The sequence below is a fragment of the Natator depressus genome, chromosome 6, assembly GCF_965152275.1.
Source record: "Natator depressus isolate rNatDep1 chromosome 6, rNatDep2.hap1, whole genome shotgun sequence".
Classification (NCBI taxonomy): domain Eukaryota; kingdom Metazoa; phylum Chordata; order Testudines; family Cheloniidae; genus Natator; species Natator depressus.
In genome coordinates, this window is record NC_134239.1 from 125,507,901 (window position 1) to 125,533,866 (window position 25,966).

The window sequence follows — 25,966 nt, forward strand, 5'->3', positions numbered from 1 at the left end:
GCCAAAAGGTTCCTATCAAAGCTAATCTCTGCTAGAGAATAACCTTAACCACGAAGGCCATGTTACTCACCTGGAATGGTTTCAGGAAGGTTTCCTCCATGGCCAGCCTGCCATATTCCGTAAAGAGCTAAACGAAGGAGCAAAACAAGGAGGGAACTTTTAGTTTCAAAGTCTACCATGCAGTACAGCTGGTCTTGCTCCATGCAAGGGTTGGCATCACTAATTTGGTTTCTAGGTTTGGTGCTAACAGTGCCGTTTACAGTGCTCTAGCTAAGGCCTGCTTGGTTGTGCGTGTTCAGCTCGCAGTTTAGAGGTATATTAAGCTGCTATTAATATCAGCTGTTGCTCCGTCTTGACATAGACCATCTCCGAACAGAATTCTTGGTTGCCAAATAAGTGGGGCGGGGGGGTTAATGTATAAATGGATTGAGTCTTCTGCTGGTTTGTGCGCTGGCATTCCCCAAGGCTTCCCACGCTACACCAAATCGTCACAAGCCTGGAGCCTTTGACCATTTGAACACTGATGGAAATGGGATTAAGAAACAGGCATTTGCCCTGAGAGGACTGAATCCTGCAGCCTGGGCTCTAAACTTCCATTGACTAAAGACTGCGGTTAGCCCCTAACGTCTCGCACAGGTTTTGGTTTGGATTTTTTTGGGGGGGGGCATATCAGCTAGATCTGGAGGTTCTCCAACCTTTGGGCTATTTCTTCTCAACAGAGGCAAAATCTACTACGTCACAAGTCCCTAAAAATGGATCCACATGCTAAAACCCCCCCACCCCAAATTTTATTTCAAAACGAGCGGGTTTTTTGGGAGGGGTGCGTGTATTTTTTTAAAAACTACCCTCAGCAGATATTTACCCTGTAAACTGGGCTGGCCAAAACAATGCAGAAACCATCCTGTGAGAAACCCGAGATGTTCCAAGCTGATTTTTGCTTTTCTTTCTCTCCTACCCCCTGCTTAGTTTTTCCATAAGAAAATCCAAGCACACCAAACTACCTAAAGACTTCATCAGAGGATGGATGGGGCAGCCATTACCAAACCATTCCACTAATTACATGCCCCTCGACAACCAGGGCCATATGCCCAAAGTTTAATCAGCCCAGCAGCATCTGTGCCACAATTAGGGATCCCAGTTTCTGAAGTTACACCACCAGTATCCATCCTCCTCTTTGGGCTCTTTCAATGACCAGAAGGAGAATCTGCCACCCAGTGCTACGTAAGCAATATGACTGTGGTCAACTTTCCACTCATTATGGGCAAGACTGTGGAGGTGGTGAGCTCCCACTCCCGGGTGTAGCCCCATCATCTGCACTAGGACTACTCAGAGGAGTAAGGGCTCTACAATCTGTTCCTATGAGACTTTCCTGGATAAATCTTTGTCTCCCTCTCAGCACATTGATCTGACCGGTGCTAACTGCTCTCAGGTACAATGGTGAAGGGTGGCAGTATAAAACCCTAAGGCCGATAGCTAACTGTTAAACAATGGATATCTAAACAACAGATGCCCTTAATCCCCAGACCAAGGGATTTATAACTAACACAGCTGGTTGCTAGAAGTTGCCAGTAAGTAGCTGCAGGATGAGCAGAACAATCCAGTACAGAGCACATTTTTAGCAAGGTCTGGGGGCGGGTACGCTCAAGTGCCTCAGATAGCTTTGTGCCCTGTTTACTGAAAGCCAGCTAGATGTATCTCCGTTCCCATGTCAGAAGAAGACTGAGCTGAGGAAAGTGGCCTCCGCTTCCTTGGAATTGATTTTTACAGAGAAATCCAAAGCCCAAGGCCCTCCTCAGTTCCGCAGCAAAAGGCTGGAGGAACAGGTACCCACAGAGCTAGAGGGTGGGAAATGTGCCATTTTGCCAATGCAGAAGCACATCACGACCACAGGGCTGGATACAAACAGCTCCCTCTGGTCTTTTGTTACCTTGTTTTATCTTCTGGCTTTTCTCTCCAGCCCTGAGCCTGCGCCCCGGTTTGCCCTCCACATACCCCATCCGACAAGATACAAAAGAGGCTGTGTCAGAAAGCTAGGCCTCCTTGCTGACCCCGTCATCTGCCGGCTCAGCCAGGACCTGCTCCTGTTGCCATCGAGACAATGGGAGTTCTGCCACTGACTTCTATGCTAGATGGACCAGGTCCAAAGAAGATGGGCTTAAATAGCTTAGAGGAAACAGGTTCCACCCCCTTCGTGACTGTTCCTAACTGCCCATTATTCACTGCAGAACAATAACCTCTATACCAGATGGGAGCCCTTTGTTACTCTGAATTTAAATGCACGTTTCCAGTGCAGAAGGCAAGCAGGCCAAAATGAGGAGTTTTAGGACAAGCACCACCAATGAAAGCATGATAGATTAATGCCCCTCTTTCACCCCCCTGCCCCGCGAAGGGCGCCAGGAGGTTACCTGTAAGTGCTGGAGATCATCTTCTTGAACGTTCTGTGATAAGTTGTACACCTGTATTTAAAAGGAAATGTTTAGAGGACTTAAAATGTCCTGCCCTTCCTGTACAGCATTCACAATGGCCTCTCAATAAGCGACATTCTGACTCAAAACCAATATTACATTATTTATTTGTATTACTGGAGTGCCGAGAGCCGAGGCCCGTCAGGGTGGGGCCCCGTTGTGCAAGGCTCTGTACAGACATAGCACAACACTGTCCCTGTCCCAGCGAGCGACCCGTCCAGCAGGTGCTCCTAGAGCCAACACACAGGAGAACAGCTGCTGGCCTACTGTTTGACAGAGGGCCACACCCACACACCCCCACACCCGTGGGGTAGCTCTGCTCTGGACAATGCACCAGCAGACTGCCATAGGCTGGGGCCCCAGGAGGTGTGGGCCAGGCACTTTGGCCGGTCTTTTTTCCTATTACTTGGGGCAGGAGTGGCCAAAGCTACGTAAAAGTGGGGGGGGCCACTGGTGCCTGAACCATGGCCCAGCCCCCCTATGCCACTCTTCCACCTAGGTCCTGCCCCCGAACCCCCACCCCTTCTCCCCAAGCCCCCCACCCTCAAGCCACCCATTCCTCCCAAGGCCCTGCCCCCGCACCATCTCCCCAAAACCCTGCCCCCCCCAGCTCCTCTTCTCTCCCTCCCTCCCCCTGCTCGCAATTACGGCTGATAAAAAATGATGGGGCCATGGCCCTCTGCCCTCCCGCCCTGTTCTGGCACCCCTGACTTGGGGGCTTGAGCTTGGCACCATTTGGGCTAGCACTGTCCCCCCACCTCTGACTGGTCTCCTGCAGGACCCCCGGGCAGGCTGGCTGGGTGCTAGAACAGGGAGACTCTGGCAGCCTAGGCAGAGACGTGTCCCAGTATGATAAACGCCGTCAGCTCCTGGGTGCCGACCTATGGCCACTTCCCCAAACCATCCCTCCTCAGCCCCTCCACGTCAATGGGGGAGATTATGTGGCCATCCGCTGTTGTTCCTGCCAACGGGCCTGGCCCTGTGGTGCAATGAGTGCCTCTACCTCCCAGTCAGAGATGAGGGCCCCAGGCACCTGGCAGACTTCAGCCAGGTCCAGCAGGGACTGGAGCACGTCTCAATCAGCCCATCCATGGGGAAACGCACTCCTTCCTGGTGCCAGCGGCAGCCCTGTCTGCAGGGTCAAAATGGCGAGGAGGCTACTTGAATTCTGGCCCATAGTTTGCAAGGTGCACTGGGTGTGGGTGTGGGTGTGGCCCTCTGTCAAGGTGCACCCAGGATGAGCGGGGCTATACACAGGGACGTTCGCAGGAATTTAGATTTGACCCCCTTTTGGAGAGGCACATTCTGTGCCCCCACCAAGGCCTAGCACTGGAGGAGCTCGCTCTCCCCCCCATCACTCCTACCGCTGTAATCCTGGGGTGGGAGGAGCTGTCAGTTCCCACCACAGCCCCGGGTCCGGAGGAGTTCTGTGCCCCCAATGATTACTGGGGGGCCCATGCCCCTGCTTGTCCCCCCTTGTGCGCTCCCCTGGCTATCCAATACAAGAGACGGTTGTTCTCAATACCTAGAGGGTTCCTGTAGCTGCAGTACAGAATAGTTCCAGCAGAGAGACACGATCTAGATTTTCCTCACATCCTCCTCCACTCATGTGCCCTCAACTGCCCCATCAGTGGGGCTGTCAGTGGCTCTCAGCATTGGCTAACTCTGCTCCCCGAGAAGTCAGTGACTAGCAGTAGGGTTAAGCCAATGCCGGCAGTTTTAAAAATCCCCACCCACCGTCCTTCAGCGAATGATGCACAGGTTCACCTCTGTATTACCTGGATTGAGCTGATCATCGTGCTAAGGGCAAACACGGTGGCTGAATCGCGCAGCGTCGACTGGCTGTCAAACGTCCCCTGTGTGTCCATCAGCAGCACCACGACCTGCAGAGCAGAGAGGTCGGAATTAGTGCTCTGCACGCAACGGAGTTTTTCAATCAAATCGCTCTCCAGTGCCAAACTGCGGTGGAGAAAACCAAACCATGACTATGCCATCTTGTTGGCTGTCTCATGACACGCGCCTCGGGCTTGGAAGAAATGAAGCGCCCTGGAATGGAGAGGGAAACACAATCCCCAGTGACTTCGATCTTCAGGTTATAAAGAGAACACAACTAACTAAGCTTCATTAATTCCAGCCCAAAGATGGGTGGGCCTTCATTTTGGGAGAAACTTTTTAAAACCATTTCCTGTAGCCATGGATGTGTTGTCTTATGAATCCCATTTGTTTCATATCTCAGGAGCCAAATATGGCAGCATGCCCACACCCAGTATAGGGCCCAACCCAACGCCCGCAGACGCGTCCCACTGACTTCTCTGGGTGTTGGATTGGGCCCCTAGTGAGTGAAGATGTGCCATTCTCCAGCCAGTCCTACAGGAGAGCAGCAGTATTCTGCAAGGGACCTGGACCCAAGAATCATAAGAACTGCCATACTGGGTCAGACCAACAATGGCCAATGCCAGGTGCCCCAGAGGGAATGAACAGAACAGTAATCATCAAGTGATCCATCCCCTGTCACCCATTCCCAGCATCTGGCAAACAGAGGCTAGCGACACCACCCCTGCCCATCCTGGCTAATAGCCATTGATGGACCTATCCTTCATGAACTCATCTAGTTCTTTTTTGAACCCTGTTATAGTCTTGGCCTTCACAACATCCTCTGGCAAAGAGTTCCACAGATTGACTGTGTGTTGTGTGAAGAAATACTTCCTTTTGTTTGTTTTAAACCTGCTGCCCATTAATTTCATTGAGTGACTCATAGTTCTTGGGTTATGAGGAGGAGTAAATAACACTTCCTTATTTACTTTCTCCACATCAGTCATGACGTTATAGACCTCTATCATATCCCCGCTTCGTCGTCTCTTTTCCAAGCCGAAAAGTCCCAGTCTTATTATTCTCTCCTCATACGGCAGCCATTACATACCCCTAATCATTTTTGTTGCCCTTTTCTGAACCTCTTCCAATGCCAATATTTTTTTTTGAGATGGGGCGGCCACATCTGCACACAGTATTCAAGGTGTGGATTTATATAGAGGCAAGAGACTATTTTCTGTCTTATTATTGATCTCTTTCTTAATGATTCCCAACATTCTGTTTGCTTTTTTGATCAGCCATGGGACTCCTGAAAGCAGTAGAGATATAATGCGGAACAGAGACCGTTCTTGCTCTTTGGATAGAGATTTAGATACTGTAGTGATGGGTGCATTAGCAATTGCTGAGATCTAAGGCATATGGCACCAAAGACCATCTAAAGGGATGCTTATCTAGGAAAAAGCAGAGCAGCCATGTTAGAGCTCGGGGCATGGGAACCCAAAGGCAGTCCCCGAACAAAGGGATGTGCTGGCACCGGGCACCCCACGTACCTGTTTACCGTCTGGTTTGTCCACAAGAAAGAGTTCACTCCATATCTGAATGCCAGTTGTCTCCCGCTCAGACCCTCCTCGCCACGAGAAGCCCGTCAGCGGTTCGTTGTAATCGCCGAGCCAGTCAATGGTTTCCTGGGAGTGGGGAGAGAAGGGATCACCACAGCCCACACCCCTGGGTTCTTCTCTCACCTGTGCTGCCTCCATTCCACGGTTACTCACGCCGGAGGTTTCCTACCAGGAACCAAAGACTTCACGGCCTCCCCATTCAGTTCTTTTGATCCGTTGGACATGAAGAGGCATCTGAAGGATGGGCCCAAATCCAGGAGCCCCTCCCCAATCACTGTGACAAAGCGGTGGTCATCAAGGATTGCATGCTTGCCGCCAATCCACACCATGCCCAGTCGGAACCCAGAGTGGACAGAATTCGGATCCACCTGTTCCGAAATCACAGGCCCCTGACACCCGAGCTAACGGAGATTCTCCAACAACAGTATGGTACTGACTGCACGCCCCTAAGCAGTACTGATTGTGTCCAGTAGAGGGCAGTGGTACACTTACACCGTAGCAAGTATACAACAGGACTTAAGACAACTAAGGGCCAGATTCTCCACAGCGCCCCTTCGATGTCAGGCACAGGGGAGCTGCAGGGAGCCAGCTATGGGTCCCTGCTCAAGCACCAGCTGACCCCAAAGGAATTTAGAACAGCCGAGGTGTGCTCTAACTTACACCATTCCTCCTTGGGCTCAGAGTGATGGCTGTGCTCTTCCCCTACCCCAGACCCATCTTCCAGGAGGTCCTCCTTCCTCTACTCCCCCTTCCAACAGGCTGTGTCCCCCTGCTCATATCCCTAAAGGCTCGCCCTACCAGGGCAAGAGTGTGGAGAAAGTGGAAGCTGGCACAGGGATGGGCAGCCCTGAGGTCCGTTGGCAGCTCCAGTGGGCAGCCGTCACTGGAGCTGCAATGCCCCACAGTGTTCTCTGCTCCAGCACATAGTGCATCTTGAGGCCCTGCCGGCTGCACCAAAGTAACCGGCACCGCCCAGCAGGGAGCATGCACTGGGATGGTACCAGCCCACTAGTTAGGGAGGGGTCCCAGCCTTCCAGAAAAATGCCTCATAGGCTGGGAGCCCAGACTATCACGGAGCTCAGATTTGGATGCAGACCTGAATCCAAACTCCCCCGCTATCACGGGGAATTCAAATCCCAGTGGGGACCCATTACAGAGGGGGGCTCAAGTGCCCCCAAAGTGAATGCAGGCTCAGACCCCTCTCCAGTTTGCATGGGAGGGAGGAATCATACCAGAGCAATGAGAAACCCTGCACAGCGAGACACACCAAGACTCCAGGACGGCACAAGGAGGCATTAGTTACATCATGGCTGTACTCGTACCTTGTTGTACATGTATCTCAGCATGAAGTCCATCAGGAACGATTTTCCTTTCCTGAAAGCTCCAGCAACGGACACGGCAACTACCTCTTTATCTCTCACGGCCTCAGAGAGCAGAATGCGGTTCAGTGCGGCCTCGTCCAGCTCAAAGGAATGGTCATCTTTAACAATGAGCACCTGCACTGGCCCTGCCTTCTTCACAGCCTCCTCCTCTTCAGAGCTCCACTCGTAATTCTTTTCTGAAAAGCCACCTTGTAAAAATAAATAAATAAAAACCCAAGAGCTGGTACCAACATGTTCAGAAATTAAACTGTGTTTCATTGGCTAGAGATAGGGCCCTACCAAATTCACAGTCCATTTTGGTCAATTTCACAGTCATAGAATTTTAAAAAATCATAAATTTCATGATTTCAGCTATTTAAATCTAAAATTTCACAGTGTTGTAACTGAAGGGGTCCTGACCCAAAAAGGAATGGGGGGGGGGGGTCGCATTGTTGTAGGGGAGGTTGCAGAACTGCTACCCTTACTTCTGCGCTGCTGCTGGAGGTGACACTGCCTTCAGAGCTGGGCAGCTGGACAGTGGCAGCTGCTGGCCGGGACCCCAGCTCTGAAGGCAGAGCCGCGGCCAGCAGCAGCATAGAAGTAAGGGTGGCATGGTATGGTATTGCCAACCTTACTCCTACAATGCTGCTGGCGGGGCACTGCCTTCAGAGCTGGGTGCCTGATAATCAGCCGCCGCTCTCTGGCCACCCAGATCTGAAGGCAGCGCAGAAATAAGGGTGGCAATACCACAACCCCCCTAAAATAATCTTATGACCCCCCCGCAACTCCCTTTTGGGCAGGACCCCCAATTTGAGGAACACTGGTCTCCGCTGTGAAGTCTGTATAGTATAAGCTAAAAGCACACAAAAGACCAGATTTCATGGGGGGAGACCAGATTTCACGGCCCTTGATGCATTTTTCATGGCCATTAATTTGGTAGGGCCCTACTTATAAAAGATGCCAGGATGGGCCCAATACACTTTTGCCAGGCTTGCCAAACACCGAATACCACTCCTGAAATCTCCTCCGGTACAGTTAGGAACACAGCTGCTCAGACGTGACGTAAATTCTAATAAAAGCCACCCAGTGCTACTCTTCTGCAACGAAATTCAGCCCTGGGCAGAATGCCCTTAGCAAAGCACATGCATCACTTCAGTCCCTGTGCTGGGGGTGGATTACACCTTTAAGGGAGAGTCTGGGCGCAATCAAGGAGCACCCTGCCCTGCTCTATACCAGGAAAAGGAAGCTGAGAATGGGAGAGGAAACCAGCAGCCACTCGCCTGACCTGAGTCCTAAATACCTCATTTTCTTCTGACTGTAAATTTGGCTGCTCTGGTTCAAGGCTCTGCGGTAAAGGCCTTATTATGATCTGGATTAGATGGCTCCTTTCCCGACCTGATGCCTATGGGAAAGGGAGGAAGCCTAGATATAGGAACTCTGCCAGCTAGGGTCAGTTTGGAGGCCTTCTTAAAGGGGACACGTTTTTTGTTAGTTTGGATTTTGGTTTCCCCCCTTCTCAGATCCTGGACAGTCCCACTTCAGCCTCTGAAACAGCAGGACTTATGTGGTGCATGGGCCTTGTGTACAGAGGTGAATTTCATCTGTATTGCCAAGCTCTGAGCACCACCCAGCCTTGCAACATTGCACCATCCTTCTGGGGTTAACAACCCACTGGAGAGATGGAGAATTGATGAGGCCAGTCGTGCTGCAGCCGAGGCGCTCAACAAGAAACACGGGCACTCACCATTTCTGGGCAGGCTTGATAAATGGCAGCACGCCAAATACACCATCCCCAAGACAATGGCATTAAGATAATACAAGCTTTTAACGGTCTGCTCGAGATGCTTTGCACATGCCCAGCAGTTCAGGGGAAGGAAGCATTATCAGGACAGCCATCTGCAGAGAACACGGCCATGGTGAGATGGAAGCTTATCGGCCACTCCTCTTTCACCATCCACAGGCTGCTCTCCACAGAAAGAAATCTGGAGTGATTGCCACAGCCCTCTGGTCATGTAAATTCTCCTGGATAGCAGGGAAGGACCCTGTGAGCCAAACGTCCTTCCATACCTCTCTGAGAAGTTCGTGGTTAAGGTTGTATGGGCTGTTCTAATGCCCTTGCGTCAAGAATTTTAAACATGGCGGCCTAAAGTTAGGCTCCTAGTCCCCACTTAGGCGCCTATAAAAGTGGCCTGATTTTCAAAAGTGCTCAGCTCCCATTGATTTCAAAGGGTAGGAGCTACAGTCTACACACACTTAAAGATGGTCTGGAAAAGGCCGAAAAAAATCTTCTTGGGCTTCTTTAGAAAGAAAGCCTAAAAGGCTGTCTTGTTTCCACCTCCACCCCCCACTTTTTTTGTGCCCTAGATATAAACAAAAAATAAATAAATGGGAAATGACTGCATTGAAAGGAGTACTGCAGAACAGGATCTGGGGGTTATAGTGGATCACAAACTAAATATGAGTCAACAATGGAATACTGTTGCAAAAAAAGCAAACATCATTCTGGGATGTATTAGCAGGAGTGTTGTTAGCAAGACACAAGAAGTAATTCTTCTGCTCTACTCCGCACTGATATGGGCTCAGCTGGAGTATTGTGTTCAGTTCTGGGTACAATGCTTTGGGAAAGATTTGGACAAATTGGAGAAAGTCCAGAGAAGAGTAACAAAAATGATTAAAGATCTAGAAAACATGTACCTATGAGGGAAGATTGAAAAAATTGGGTTTGTTTAGTCTAGAGAAGAGAAGACTGAGGAGGGACAGGATAACAGTCATCAAGTACGAAAAAGGCTGTTATAAAGACGAGGGTGAAAAAATTGTTCTCCTTAACCACTGAGGACAGGACAAGGAGTAATGGGCTTAACTTGTAGCAAGGGAGATTCAGGTAAAACATTAGGAAAAGCTTCCTAACTGTTAGGGTAGTTAAGCACTGGAATAAATTGCCTAGGAAAGTTGTGGAATCCTGTCATTAGAGGTTTTTAAGAGCAGGCTAGAGAAACACCTGTCAGGGATGATCTAAACCATGATTTGAGGACTTCAGTAACTCAGCGAGAGGTTAGGGGGTCTATTTCAGGAATGGGTGAGGTTCTGTGCCTGCAATATGCAGGAGACCAGACTAGATGATCATGATGGTCCCTTCTGGCCTTAAAGTCAATGAGTCCAAATAAAGGCTGCCTGAGACCTTTAAAACTCCTTCTCTGGTGAGACAGAGGAGGGAGAGACGAGCTGCTGCAAGGCTAATGTTAGCAGGGAGATAGGCTTCTCCAGGAGGAGAGGTTGCTCTCCTCCCTACAGGGGAAACAACCAAAACTGAGTGCCTGTTATGGGGAACGACTGACACCCCAGGACCAATAACAAGACAACACTCCCCAAACAGGGGGCAGGAAAAGGTACCCTCTTTGTTTTGTGTTTGTGAATTTGTTTCTTTTGTTAGGCAGAGGCATGCTTCTCGGGCCAGCCCCAGGCCTACCTTGAAAACACTGATAAATAAACCCAGAGGGGGAGACAAACACCCTCCGGAGTGGGGCTAATTTACTTCAGGCCCTGTCACACCAGAGGGGGAAGTGCTAAGCCCAGCGATGGAGGTGGTGTCTTGCAAGTGAAGCTGTAGCTCAGACAACTGACTGACCTTGTCAGTAAACGGCCCAGAGTTACAAATTGTGGGACCCCAAGCTGACAAGGAATGAGCTGCCTCCCCTGCCAGTCCTGGGGGTACTGGGTGACAAATTTCCCCCCTGTCCAATCCTACTCCTCGAATAGGGATTGGGCCCAATGTATCTCCTCCTCCCTTGAGTCCAACTGCTAGAAAGAGGGTGGAAAGTCCCATTGAAAACTGCAACTTGTTGCTATGGGTTTCATATGGCAGCTAGGTCCTGGAACAAAGAAACAGTGTATAACTGGGCTGTTGGGTCTTGGTTTCCAGTAGAAACCAGCAGAGTCCAGATGAAGCATTTGAAACAGGGATTTCCAATAGGGTCTCCTGATCCAGGAGCTGTGAACGGGGAAGATCAGGCGGTCACTTGCCGCCTTCTCCTTCTCCCTAGCACCAGAAGTCAGAGTGATTCTCCAGCCCATGTGGATACTTCAGAAGTGCCAGCCCAGACAGCATGGTTGGTATTTCAGGAAACACCTGGGGAAGTGTGCAGAGCTTTCCTTTGCAGATCTTCTGGACATCAGGGACAAAGTACAGAGTCTCTACTCAGGTGCCAAGAGCTGCCTGGGTTGGTTTTCCATTGTTCTGTAGATCTGAGTACAGAATGGAGATTATATCAAGTGCTTCTGTGTGCAAATTTCAGCGGTAACACTCTGTTCCTATCACCTGAAAGATAAAACTGTAAGTACTTCCTTGTTTATTATGAACCCTAGAGAACTCCCTTCACCTGTTCGCTGGAGGATACTGATTATTTACCAGATTGGTGAGTCAAATGTTATTTAGTAGGCTGGTTTTGTGTTGCTAGAAATCACACTTTTCTAACTGGTCTTTTTGGCATAGACCAGTTTCCAAGATCTCATAGATCTACCTCCACGAAATTAATTTCTGGCAGTAAAGGAAAGAGAGCTGAGTTTCCCTAACGGCACTTTTATTTTTGCTGATGTTCAAGCTAAACTCTTCTCTCTGTGCTACGGGTCAGCCTCTCGCTGGCCACCCTTGCAACTGCGTCACTTGTCAAGCTGTTCATTAGTCAACTGCCAGGACTTACTTCCCCTTTCTTGTTAATATTATAATTACCACTGAGGTGACTAAAACAAGTTCCTCCAAAGCCAGGTGGTAGTCAGGCCTAATTTCCCAGAGGAGGACATAATATGGGAAGATGAAGGAGCTGAGACTTAAGCAGAGCCATATTTGCGATGTCATCTAAGAGATGCAGCCTGCAAGAAAGATATCTGGTTCACCTACTCAGCCCATAGAATGGGCTATATTGCTGCTCCATTATTGTAAATCTAAGGAAAAAAATAAGATCCATTTTCAGTTGTGTTAGGAACTTCTACAAATCAAAATAAACTAAAATGTAACATGCTCCACATTCCTCCAAAATGCTGACACGCAGCTGCAAATGCAGTGTCTGCAGACGAGAAAACTAGACAAATTGTGTATCACTGTGGCAAAAGCTTGGCATGTGCATGCAGCTATGAGAGATCATATTACAGAAATGCATCTTTGGAAAGCAGTCAAATGTAATCAATTCAGCATTGTTTGTTTCTGTGGAAAGAGCCTCGCCCTGCAGCCCGTACTGACAGGAACAGTCTCAGTAGAGATCGATCCCGTGAGTAAAGGTTCCACAGCCAGGCTCTTAGAAAACCAGTTTGTGCATGTCTGCAAGCGCTACTCACATGAGTCCTTGCCTGCATGACTAAGCCCTTCCTCAGAGAAGTAAGAGTTTGCAGGACTGGGCCTTCTGCCTTTGGAACCTAATTAGCAAAATTGGAGGTCGGCCCATGGATTGAACCTAGGGCTCCTATTCTGGCCTCCTGTCAGTTGAATCATGTTACTGGAAAGATGGTTGGAAATAAGCAAAGAGAGTGGGGGGGGGGGGGAAACTTCAGTGAACCACTTCATCAGTCTGTCTTTATTCCTCTGAACTCAAACATGAAACTCCTGCCTCATGCTGCTCATCGCACAAGGTTTTTCACACACTAGGACTAGTCTGAATCCTGCCTGGTTCAGTAGCGATGACTGTTGGGAGTCCTCTTTGAAACTGTCTTTATCCAGACTGTCTACACTGAGAAACCACCACTGTGTTACTAAGAGTGGCCTCACCAGACAGGCCTAGGACTGAATGGTCATGGGGAATAAAATTAAACTCCTCCCCGTAGGTGTGATCTCTCTAAGAGCCTTCTGGGGAGGACTTCAGGCTCTAGGACAGGGAGTCTGGCCCTTACAAACGACATCAATGAAGGGCTCTTACTCAGACTTGGCCTACCCCCATTTTAACTGCACGTGTTTTACTCAGCCCTGCCCCTGCGGCCGGGGTTCTGCTCACTCTGCTCATGCTGAACGAACACAAAGCAAGCCAGCCAGTCAGCTACTGTAATGTGAGTCCTCAAGGGCTTGGAAGAGGCAGCTTCGTTTTGAGCCTATGGCAGAGCTGAGTGGTAGCAGAAATCTCATGTCCTGTTCCTCGAAGGATGCTTGCCCAGAATCCTGCATTTTAGCAGCCTGCTTGGAAGTTTAAGCAAAATGGTGAAAATGAAGATTAAATTGAGACGCTACTGGACAGTGTGCGGGGAGGAGGGAGAGAAAGGGGTGGGTGATCTGGACAGCTGTGTTGCTCATTTCCCTCAGGGAGGGGGATGCAGTGAGGTGGTTGTGAAAGTTGGAAAGGACTGGCTGGTAAAGCTCTCTTTTTGACGGTCTCTAGCTTTGGTTGCTCTAATAAATTTGTTAGTCTCTAAGGTGCCACAAGTCCTCCTGTTATTTTTACAGATTCAGACTAACACGGCTGCTACTCTGAAACCTGTCATTATGCCAAATATATATAGTATTAAAAATGGCACACTTCAGGGAAGGCTTAACAGCCCAACCTTCTTTAATATTATGATAAATGATCTTCCCAAACAAATAAGTGCTGGGGAAGTGCCACTCAGTTGGCAGGTGATTGTGCTCTGTGACTTAGGAGCAGGAATACTGAGGCGGCAGAAAAGAGAATCAAGCAAGCATTGCAAGTTACTTCAGACTGGGAAAATGCCGGGGGTTTCAAGTTCTCCATTACTAAAATTGAAAGAATTGACCTTTACAAAAGGGAACATAGGCGATGACTCCTTGGGTGCTGGAGCACCCACAGGGAAAAAATGGTGGGTGCTGAGCACCCACCGACGGGCCCCGTGGATCAGCACCTCCCCCTCCCTCCCCATGTCTCCCGCCCACCGCAATCAGCTGTTTTGCGGCATTCAGGAGGCTCTGGGGGAAGGGGGGGAGGAGCGAGGATGCAACCCGCTCGGGGGAGGGGGCAGACCTGGGTGGGAAGAGGTCGGTCTGGGGGTGGAGTGGGGGCGGGAAGAGGCGGGGCAGAGTGGGGCCTTGGGGGAAGGGATGGATTGGGGGTGTGGCCTGGGGCAGAGCCAGGGGGGGTCATGCGCCCCCCCAGCACTTTGTAAAGTCGGGCGCCTGTGAAAGGGAAAGCTACAAAAGGATGTAAACTGTATCAGTATGGAGAACAAATAGATAAAGTTAAAAGGTTTAAATTCCATGGGGTAATATTTGATACTAAATTACTTTGGAAAAATTTTATATAGCGTTAGAGTATGTTAAAGATAAATGCAAAGGAAGGATCAGCCGACTGAAAAGTATTTCTGGGACTCATTGCGGGGTGGGGGCGGAGAAGAAAGCACTGCTGCTGGCATACAGAGCCTCAATCAGCCCAGTTATCGACTATGGCTGCCAAGCTTTTGGGTCAGCATTAAAATCAGAACTGAAAAAAATCTGATTTAATACAAGCCCAGGCACTGTGAGTTGCGTGTGGTGCATTTATTAAAACACCCGTATGCACGCTACACACAGCTGCTAGTGAAATGCCAGTTACACTATGAATGAAACTACTGGACCTAACTTTCTGGGCCAAAGTTAATGGGAATTCGAAGGATGAAAGTACCAAGGAACTATATCAGGATTGTTGGGAAGTCAATAGGCACGTGCCATGGGATGTATTTACCCCATGCTGGCCTGGCAACCAGGAGGTTAATGCAGGAACTGCTGGCCAGCGCTGATGGGCAGCCTCACAGCAGCTGGGAGAATGAAAGAGCTGAGAAGCAGAAGGACAAGGCAGCTACCAGAGGAGCAAACAGGCACGGAAACTGCCCTGAGACAGCCCCCAGAGCAGGGACGACCAGATCTACAGGCTGGAGAAGCCCACAGAGCCCTGGGGGATAGGAAGGAGCTCAGGACACAGCAGGAGTTACCAAGACCTGATTCTGCCTGTCTAGTTCAGGGCCCTGAGCTGGAACCTAGTGGAGTGGGTGGGCCTAGGTTCCTCTACGGAGCCCTCTTAAGAACCAAAGGGGTTTCTAGCTCCCCTGAGTATCAGGACCAGCTGACCCCCACCCCCCCCCCCACTCAGTATAAGGAGAGAACCCACACCCCCAGCAAGGCTGATGCTAACACCCTTCTTAGCCCAGAACGGGGCTAACATCGAGACTCAGGCAAGAGGAACTGACTGGCCACCCCGCCAGATCGAGCGAACCCTGTGCAACACTCCATCTGACCAAAGGGGGCGCTGTCGCACCAGCACACCAGCCCACAGAGCCCTATAACACACAATTCTAGAACTCCGCATGCCGTTCGAGTTAAAATGTACACGCATGTGTTGAAAGATCAGGAAAAGCTAAACAAAGTCAAAACTTCGAGTCATGGGGAAATTAGTAATGGACCGGAAGCCTCACGTTTGAGTGTGGATTTGGATTTATTTTACAAACTTACGTGTAAAAAGGAGACAACAGGTATAAAAAATGAAGTGTACCAGCGTATAGATGAAAAGTGAAGTCATTTTTGTCACATATATACAGTCGGGTCCAAAAAAGAAAAATAATAGGAAGAGCAGGGACAGCATATTGTCTACCAAAATTTGCCTGAAAGAATATCTGATTTTGTAGCGGTCACGACAGCTGAGCTAGTAGCAATAATTAAACTAGATCTAGGCTCGACCACCAGCCATGGTGGTCATTTTTTCAGACTCAGTGTCAGAACTTATGGCAGTAAAAAAGGGTGTCTCTGTATGTAAAAGTGATTGAATCAGTGAAATTACATTTCTAATAACAGAGTTAGTACAGATGGGGATACAAATAGCATTAGCCTGGATCCCCAGCACATATCAGGATAACAGGGAATGAGCTAGCAGACAAAGCAACTAAAAGCTCTACAAGAAATGGAAGGATTGACACAGAAATAAATACCCTTGAGTAAACAAGACCCCAAAAGCCGAGTACAGAAAAATTTAAAGGAAGAATGGCAAAAAATTTGGATCAGTGAAAAAAGAAGATTTACAACAGGATTGCTTGTCCTACCTGAGTTCCAAAACGTGTGGTTACATAGTCACTTGGCATTCAGCGTGCTGGTGCACGAGTCCCGTTCCAGAGCCTGGCTCGACCATTCGTGGCCACCATATTTGCCTGTTTCACCATACACTGCTTAGATGCCAAAAACTGATGTGCAATGATTTAACATCTGTGAACCTACACAGTCTAGCCTCTGTCTCTATGAACTGCCATTGTGCAGCCTGTGTTGCTCAGACACTGGGAACGCATGGTACGTGAAACAACAGAACCCGAACAGTATTTGAAACCACAGGAGCAAGTTGTAGAATACTTTCTACCGTGACTAGGTACACATTGCCCATCTCATTTTAGAGATGTATACAGTGACAATGGCGATGTCTTTAAAGTCTTGTCGCCGGAAAGGGCGACTTTGGCACAGAAAAGCAGATCTCCCTCCTAGGAGGCAGTGAAAGGGTTCTGTCACTTGTTAATGGGCACCAGCTACGCTACTTTTCAGCAATCTCTCAAAACCAATCTCAGAAAAGAGCATTGGCCTTGGCTCTGACAGGGTTGTGGCCACTCCCGTATCTTGTTACAAAATAAGAGTCAATGCCAGTGATTACCACTGCAAGGGAGAAAGAGAGGACTTTATTAGCACCCACTGATATCAAAGGAAGCCCACTGAAACAGAGGGCTAATATAGGAGGGGCACCCAGGCTGTGCATGGTAGTGGGTAGTGTCTTGTTGAGGTGCAAATGCTGGGGATACTAATTGGAATCCATGTCTCAGCCTCAGTGGTGGATTAATGTGGGCCTGTGCCCAGGGGCCCCAGCCAATTTGGGGGCCCCCATGAGTGCCGGAACTGTGGCCCCACACCCTGCTCCTACTCTGTCCCCTGGGGCCCTGCCCCCTGGCCAGGCCAGAAGCTGGAGCCGGGCCAGAGCTGCCCAGGAAGCTCGGATCACTGTGGGAAGCCCTGGACCCTCTGCTTAAATAAATTTAGGTCTGACCCCACAACTGAAATCCACATCCAACAATCACAGCTCTACAAATGTTGCCTCCTGGCGAGTATATTTCCCATCGGGCACTAGGTCTTCTCCCTCTCTCAGCAAACCTCCATAGTCCTCTGTTTTTAATTGATTTTTTTTACCTTTTTGTTGTTACAATACCCTCCCACCTGCTGAAAATAAACCAGATCACTTGGTAAATGTGCCATGAAATTGCATGAGATGGCACGAAATACATTTTAAGTCAATATGTATTTGTATTGGTTGTTTTGTTTGAAAATATATTTTACCGGCTTGACAGATCTTAATGTACTCTCTGGAGTCATTTCTCTGTTGGGAAAATTTGTGATTAGCTACTTTATTACTGTCATACCAGAGCCTCTATGAAATGCATGTATTTCTCAAGCATGCTATACTAGGCTAAGAACTGCCATGTCTTTTTTAAAAGGAGTATGTGTAGCAAGGATTTCCAAAAAGAAATAGCATGGGGCTAACACCTCCCTCACAGGGGAGAAGCCCACAGAGCGAGCAAGAAGCTCTCCTGGAATTCCCACAGCCGTTTGAGGCTTGGCCAGCCCCACAGAGCAGGGAGCGCGGGGCAGCGCCCTGCGCCACAAGAGGCCAGATCCTCAGATAATTGCCACAGCTAGAGCTGGAGCAATTTTCACCAACTGCCCCAATCTCTCCAGATCCAAGTGGCTTTTGAAGGTGAATCAATGGACCTCCAGCGCCTCTGCCCTGTTGCTTCCCACGCTACCACTGGCTGACTCACCCCACAGCTGTGGAGGGGCCCAGGACTATTAATGCTGCCCCCGATACCTGTGGGCTCAGCAGAGGATGACACAGTAGAATGTAGCTGCTTCCATGTGCCACTCCCTCTCCCCCACCCCAAATCATGCAGCGAGCAAAGGGAGGAGCTTCTACGGGTTAGGGGATGATGCCATGAATTCCAGCTCCCCACCCCCGCCACTGGGCCAATCCAATAGACCTTGGACCCTTCCAATAGAAGCAGAGGTTCTGATCTAGCCCTTGGTTATTTTTAATGTCATCAAATTCTGGTTAAATTCTTGGCCAAATGTTCCTGCCCCAACACCCACCGTTGGAGCTGCGCAGTAACAACAAGAAAGCACAAGAACCAGGATTGTCAAGAGTGCCTGCTAACTCTGAGTGCCCGACATCAGAGTGTTGTCAACTCTTGCAGTTTTCCTGTGACTCTCGCTGTGGTGGGGTATACAAACCCCACACTGGGCCCGAAGGGGTTAAAAGGCAATACCGGGCCCAGGTAGCCCTGCCCAGCATGCTCCAGCTGGAGGAGCTGGTTCAAAGGAGCTCAGAAGCCTAGGCTACAGGAGAGACAGACCTTCCCTGGAGAGCCTGACAGAAGGTGGAGCCTGAGAGTGGACCACAGAGCAGGTAAGGTCCCCAGGCAGAGCCTTCTCCACACACACTTCCCCTTTCAGGTGGAGAAGGTCCTGCTCACTTGGACTCTTTTGTTAAGGCATTGACTGTTTGGGCTATAGGGGCCACACCCCAAACTGAAGGAGCACATAGGTAAGAAATAGCCCAGGGTAGTGCACTTAGAGTCTCTGAAGGAAGGACCCTGCTGATGTTGCTTCCCAAGGGCCTTGGATGGGACCCAGTGGAAACGGAGGACCTGGGGGTTCCCCTATCATGTCCCCTTTAATGGCAAAGGCCCAGATGTGGGTGGAAGCCAAAACAGTCCTGGCCTAAGGTTGGGAACCAGGCATCTCTACTGCTCTGACAGAGAGACAAGGGGCTGGAGGTCAGGTGCACTAGCTGCTAGGCTGCCTGGCCCACCGAGCACCCTTTCACACTTGCAACATTTGGTGTTTTTCTTAAAGCTGTTGATGCTGGAATCAAGATTGCCTGTGAATCTCAGCTTTCTTTGTGCATGGGGGGTGGGGGGGAAGTAGATTTCTATCCATCTTTGTTGCAGGGAAATGCTTGAACATGTGACCTAATGCTCCCCAGAAGCCAGAAGGTGAAGAAAAAGAACTCAATATTTATAACTTTGGCTTAAAAGATCATAAGACTTTTTAATGATGATTTTTGAAAGCTTGGGTCAGCATTTGAGACACCCTGAAGGGGCCTAATTTTCAGAGGATGGGTTCTCAGCACTTTCTGAAAATCAGACCCTATTGAGGGCTCTCAAAATCACAAGTCCACATCCATTTTGAAAAGCTTGGCCAAGAAGCCTGAACCTGTTTGTCCCTTTCATAGTTATAAACACTGAATTATTTCAATATGGGCCTTTCTTATTCCAGAACTGAGTCCTTTATATGATATGTTCCGATCTGTGTTGGTTTTTTTAAAATTTATTTAATGAGTGCATTATAAGCCTCTACAGGCAGAGATTTCTAATGACTTTACCCGAGTGGCAGGCAGCACTGCTGAACATATGCAAGTGAAAACTACAAAAGATTTCAAAAGAAGGATATGTAACCTCTGTAACCCTCAAATCAAGCTTGCTGAGTTTTAAAGAACCCATTAGGGCTCAGACTAGCAGTCCTTAGTTAGGCACAACCAAGGACTGTATTTTGTTACTTAAAGAAAAAATATGTCTGCTATTTATATATACAGCGCTTTCTTAAGGGTGAAATTCACCCTATAGCAGACAGCAGTTGTGAGGTCTATCCACCACTTAACACTATATGCTCAAGCGACCCATAAACTTTGTGTTGGCCCTCGGTAAATTTCACCCTTCATGAAAGTATTATGTTGAGAGGTGTATTCAGGGGTACATGTATGTTACAGGAAGCTAGTTTTGATAGCAAATGAGAGGTAATTATTTTGGGTTCTGAACAATTGTTTTCCTAAAATTGTTCTTTAATCTCTTAAATGAACAGATTTTTTTACCAAGAGACAAGAAGGGAAAGTTTATACCAAGCAGTTAGCTGGGGAATTATCAGTCATGACAAAGAGGAGCTAACCAGAACAAAGCTTATGCTATTTAAAAATCATGTGTGTTTTTTTTAAATACATGTAAGCACATTTTAAACACAGCCAGAAGCTTTCTGCAGAGCCCCAGTCTCCTGCATTGGCAGCTGGGCTAAAGAAACTGGCACTGGAGGAGCCATTACAAAGAGTGATGTGACTACACAATATTGCAGCCACTCACACAGTCAAAGAACATCACGGGGGCAGGGGACAGGTCACAGTTTTTATTGCTTAAATGTACATTTTTATTTCAGGGGACCTTCTTCTAATAAAAAGCACCAGCATTTAACACTCAAGTTATGCCTGCAATATCCGCATGCAAGGCTGAGTGTGCGTGAAATCATAGTCTAGGAATATACCAGCCTCTGTGGGTCTCTTAGGTTGTGATTTTGATCTGTCGCCAGAATGCAGCAAAAGATGACTGATCCCATTTCTACAATAAAGATCCCCTTAGATTCATAAATGGTACTGGGTACTTTCCAACTTCCAAGACCCCAGCTGAGGCCTTGATTCTGCAAAATGCTCGAGCATGAGCCTAAGTCACATTTACTTCGATGGAACTTATGAATGTGCTCACAGTTTAGCACGTATTTAATGCATTTGCTAGACTGAGGCTTTTCTTAAGAATCTGATCTATTATTTAACTCTATTTAATTCTGTCCATTCCTTTGAATGTTCTTTTCACTCCACTGCCATCAGCGAAAAGAACATATGGAAATAACGTATCTTTTTGTGCAATACTGCAATGGGACACCAAGTAATAGGAATAATTTAGTGCGATACAATTTACAGCTATTGCAAAACTCATCAGAAGCTCTTCCCCATGGTAGAGTGCTAAGTTCCCTCTAGGGCTGCACAGACATGCCGCAGGGAGAGGTGCCTCTCCCTGGGCCCCGGGCCCCGGGCCCTGGGCCCCAGGCCCCGACCCCGGAGCTGTTGCGGCTGGGGAGAGGTGCCTCTCCTCTGGCCCCAGAGCTGCCGCCCAAACCCCTCATCCCCAGCCCCAGCCCTGAGCCCTCTCCCACACTCCGAACCCCTCGGCCCCATGCCTGCCACACATCACCTCCATATTGGTGCACATAACAAAATTCATTCCGCGCATGGATGTAAAAAATTAGAGGGAACATTGGTAGAGTGAGGGTCCCAATACCTTCCCTGAAGCTGGAGTTAAACCAAGGATTGATTTGATGGACTTTGCCCATTTTTCTCCCCAGATGCCCAAATCCTCCATTTGTATACGTTATTCAAATGGTTACACCAGCTTCTTCAGCAAATAATTCCCAAGCTTGTAGTTCATTGGAATGGGAAATCTTACAATCAGCTTTTTGAATGAAGGCATAATTTGTGTCTCTAACCAATACAGCACTTCTCACCCAGCTTTGCCGCACAGGAACGTTCCCAAAGATCAGACGCCACTAGCACTGAGTAGCTTTCAGGTGGGTGAAAAGTTCTGTTCTCCAGCAGCATTAAACAATGGCAAGGGAACTCCTCAGTGAAAATCCTTGACATCGCTCTCAGGGTGAACAATCAGGGCTTGGTCATGAGCCCAGCTACACAAGGAAGGAATGGGGTGTTAGGAGGAGTCTCCTTTACTCTCCTGTGCAGGGTCCTGAATCGCCAACCCTTGCTTGAGGGGGAAAGCAGCAGCTGCCAGACTATTCCTCCTCCAGCACAGGGGGGCTTGACTCCGCCCCACCAATGCACTCAGCTGTCAGCTTAGCCAACATGGGGTGGCGGGAGGTGGAAGCTGCTCTCAACAAAGGGTATTCCTCCCCCCCTGGACCCAGTCAGCAGCAGTGATTAAACGATAACCCTCCCTGATCACAGTTCAGTCCCAGCCCCATTCCCGTTCCCAGGCAGCTAGATTGGAAAGTGCCAATCCAACCCTAATGATCAATCTCCAGATTTTCTGATACCACAGAGAAAGCTGCATTCCCCAGGAGGGTGAAAACTCCCCCATGCTACGTGCCCTAGAGCTGTAAAAATCTGCACAGGAAGAATCTCTCCAATCACTGTGCTGTCTCATGGTGGCACAGTTAGCAGCAGGACATGAGGGGAGACGGGGATTCTTGTCCTACAGGGTGTGAAGAAGGCAGGGGGGGATGAGGTGACTTTCCCAGGCAGCAGAGAGATTGGGGGAAAGTGCTGGGTCTTATCACAACCCAGAAGCAGCTGGAAAGGGTTCTCTGAGTATGCTCCTGTGACACCCTCTTCCGCACCTAAAAAGAGAGGAGGAGGAGTCTGCCATGGAGAAGGCTGGACCAAGGGTGAGTCTCGGGAGAGCTAAATGAAGCTCACAGATTCTACCTAGATTGGCCTGATACCTGGTGTCCCATGCTGAGAACAAGCCCTGTTGGTTGAGGCAGACTGGGAAGAGGAGAGCCCAGAGAACCAGCCCCTCTGTAAAACTGGCCAGAACAGGAAAAGAGAGGAGATGCAATCCCTCAGCATATGCCCCTCTGTAAAGAGGGATGACAGTGCATTAAAATGGTGTGTGACATTAGTGCCTATTGAAAGGTGCAGGACTGACAGCCTGGCTAGGGCGCACCTATCCATTCACCTTGTCTCTGGGCTACGGGGACCACTTCAAGGGAGCAGGGAGCTCAGTATTCACATCTAATTATTTGCCTCTCGGCTGAGAGTGCAATGCCATCAGAGGGGCTAGCTAAGGCCAGGTGGGGTGGCTCTGTGACCTGGCCCCCCGGAACTGTACTGAGATCACTGGTGTCTTTTCACAGAGGCCACTGAGCACCTGTCAGTTGGGAACAGCTTCCAGCCTCTGGCCACCGGATTGAAATAGGTGACCTAGATCTGAAAGGTGCCCCTCGCCAACCTCCACGCTCCACATACGGAGAGTCCCCTCTGCACACAGATCTCCATACCCCACAGAAGGAAGAGTCAGCCCCCTCCACAGCACCATCCTACAACCCCCTGGGCACCCCATGGGGAAAGGATGGAGGCTGGGAGGGAGTAAAAAGAAAAGCCTCTGCCCTTAAGGAGATTCCCCCCAAACTGTAGGCCCTGAAACCTATATCTGCAGCAGGGTGGGGCTTCCCCAGATCACTTGGGAAGGAATTTCACAGGGATTCCTCCATCCCAGCCCCCGGCACAGGACGGGAGGAGCTGGACCCTAGAGAGGGAAAGCCCCAGAGCAGCCTCCTTGCCCCTAGCGCTTTGCACCAGCCCCGCACCTGAGAGATACATCAATCTGCCATTTCCTTTGGAGGCAGCTGAGTTAGGGAGTTTACCATGGCGGAGGCTGGTAAAGCGTGGCAGGAAGACGAAGGGCCTGATTTCGGGAGGGGCTGGGCACCCGCAGCTCCCACTGACTTCAGCTGGAGGGGCGGGGGGCCTGCTCAGCATTTCTGCACCTCAGGCCTAAGGGTCAGAAATGCACCCCTGTGCGAAGGCCGGTGCAGCAGGGACACCTGCCAAACAGACCCCCGGGGGGATGTGAGCAGGGCCAGCAAGGCGAAGGCGGCCCCCAGTGACCTGCCCCCCAGCACAGAAGGAAGCTGGGCCAGGGCGAGGGTGACAGCTCCAGCCTCCTCCCTGCCCAGGGCTCCGGCCGCCCCTCTCAACCCACCTACCCCCCTGCTCCGCCAGGCAGGAAAGACCCCCCCTCCCCCGGTACCGAACCGGGCGGGGGCGACAGCAGAGCGGGAGGGGGCGGGAGTGTCGGGGATCCCCCCAGCAAAGCCCCCCCCCTTGCGCCTACACTGCGCACGCAGCCCCCAGGCTGCGGCTGCCCCCCCCGCCGCAGCCCGGCCTGAGCGCCCGGGAACAAAGCCGAGCCCTGCCCGCCGCGCCCCGCAGCCGGCCCCGGCTCCCCGCGCCAGGGCGACCCCCGGGGGCGGAGGGAGCCGGCGCCCGGCCGCGCCGGCCCCGGTTGCTGTCCAAATGCTGGCGGGGCGGGGCCGGGCCGGGCCGGGCCGGGGATCGGGGCAGCGCCAGCCCCGGCCGCCCCCCGCGCCCGCCGCCTACCCCAGCTGTTCCTCCCCGCGCGGCTCCTGGCCATGGCTCCGGCTGCGCGGCCCTCGGGAGCTCCGGGCGGGCGGGCTGCGGCGCCGCGTCTGAGCGAGCGGCGGGGGCGGCGCGGGGCGGGAGCGCGGGGGGGGGAGCGGCGGCGGCTCCGCGCACGCCCCGGGCACACCCACGGGCACACCCCCTGCATCCAGCGCCCCGCACCCCCCCGCACCTACGCCCCAACGCACCCCCCTGCACCCCCCGGCACCTAACCCCCAACACACCCCCCGGGCACCCCCTGCACCGCCCTGCACCCCCCCTGCACCTACCCCCCAACGCACCCCCCTGCACCCCCCGGCACCTACCCCGCAACGCACCCCCCCTGCACCCACCCCCCAACGCACCCCCCTGCACCCCCCGGCACCTAACCCCCTGCACCCCCCGGGCACCGCCCTGCACCCCCCCTGTCCCCACCGCGGTGCACCCCCACTGCACCTACCCCGCAACGAACCCCCCCTACACCTCCCCCGCTGCACCCCCCGGCACCTAACCCCCAACGCACCCCCCGGGCACCGCCCTGCACCCCCCCCGCCCTGCACCCCCCCTGCACCCACCCCCCTGTACCCCCCCTGCACCTACCCCCCAACGCACCCCCCGGGCACCCCCCGGCACCTACCCCCCAACGCACCCCCCGGGCACCCCCCTGCACCCCCCTGCCCCCACCGCCCTGCACCCCCACTGCACCTACCCCGCAACGCACCCCCCCTGCACCCCCCTGCACCTACCCCCCTGCACCTACCCCCCAACGCACTCCCCCTGCACCCGCCTGCACCTACCCCCCCGTACCCCCCCTGCACCTACCCCGCAACACACCCCCCGGCACCCCCCCTGCACATACCCCCCAACGCACCCCCCGGCACCCCCCGGCACCCCCCTGTACCCCCCCCGCACCTACCCCCCAACGCACTCCCCCTGCACCCACCTGCACCTACCCCGCAACACACCCCCCGGCACCCCCCCTGCACATACCCCCCAACGCACCCCCCTGCACCCCCCTGCACCCCCCCGCACCTAACCCCCAACGCACCCCCCGGGCACCCCCCTGCCCCCCCCTGCCCCCACCGCCCTGCACCCCCACTGCACCTACCCCGCAACGCACCCCCCCTGCACCCACCCCCCTGCACCTACCCCCCAACGCACCCCCCGGGCACCCCCCCTGCACCCCCCCTACACATACCCCGCAACGCACCCCCCCTGTACCCACCTGCACATACCCCCCTGCACCTACCCTGAAACGCACCCCCCGGCACCCCCCCTGCACCTACCCCCCAACGCACCCCCCTGCACTTCCCCTGCACCTACCCCGCAACGCACCCCCCGGGCACCCCCCTGCACCCCCGGGCACCCCCCTGCACCCCCCCTGCACCTACCCTGCAACGCACCCCCCGGGCACCCCCCTGCACCCACCCCCCAGCACCCCCCGGCACCCCCCTGCACCTACACCCCAACACCCCCCCTGAACCCCCCCAGTACCCCCCCCGCACCTACCCTCCAATGCACCCCCAGGCACCCCCCCCGAACACCCCCTGTGCCCACCGCCCAACACCCCCCGGGCACCCCCCCTGTACCCCACTTGCACTTACCCCCCAACGCACCCCCCCTGCACCTACCCCCCACTGCACCCCCCGGGCACCCCCCTGCACCCCCCTGCTCCCACCGCCCTGCACCCCCCCTGCGCCCACCGCCCAACACCCCCGGGCACCCCCCTGCACCCACCCCCCAACGCACCCCTGGGCACCCCCCCTGCACCCACCCCC

At 51.9% G+C, this 25,966-nt stretch overlaps 1 protein-coding gene across 2 annotated transcripts in view; it reads right to left on the bottom strand.

Moving 5' to 3' along the window:
* ATL1 (atlastin GTPase 1) overlaps window positions 1–24,269 on the bottom strand; it is a 46,652-nt gene extending 22,383 nt beyond the window's left edge. For both annotated transcript variants that reach the window (XM_074956549.1, XM_074956548.1), the window contains exons 1-6: window positions 24,168–24,269; window positions 7,216–7,463; window positions 5,825–5,959; window positions 4,244–4,348; window positions 2,406–2,456; window positions 71–127 (exon numbers count right to left, since the gene is read on the bottom strand). In XM_074956549.1, coding sequence (XP_074812650.1) covers window positions 71–127; window positions 2,406–2,456; window positions 4,244–4,348; window positions 5,825–5,959; window positions 7,216–7,463; window positions 24,168–24,201 — 630 coding nt within the window. In that variant the 5' untranslated portion in view covers window positions 24,202–24,269. The remainder of the gene's footprint in view (window positions 1–70; window positions 128–2,405; window positions 2,457–4,243; window positions 4,349–5,824; window positions 5,960–7,215; window positions 7,464–24,167) is intronic.
* Between the last annotated feature and the right edge of the window lie 1,697 nt (window positions 24,270–25,966).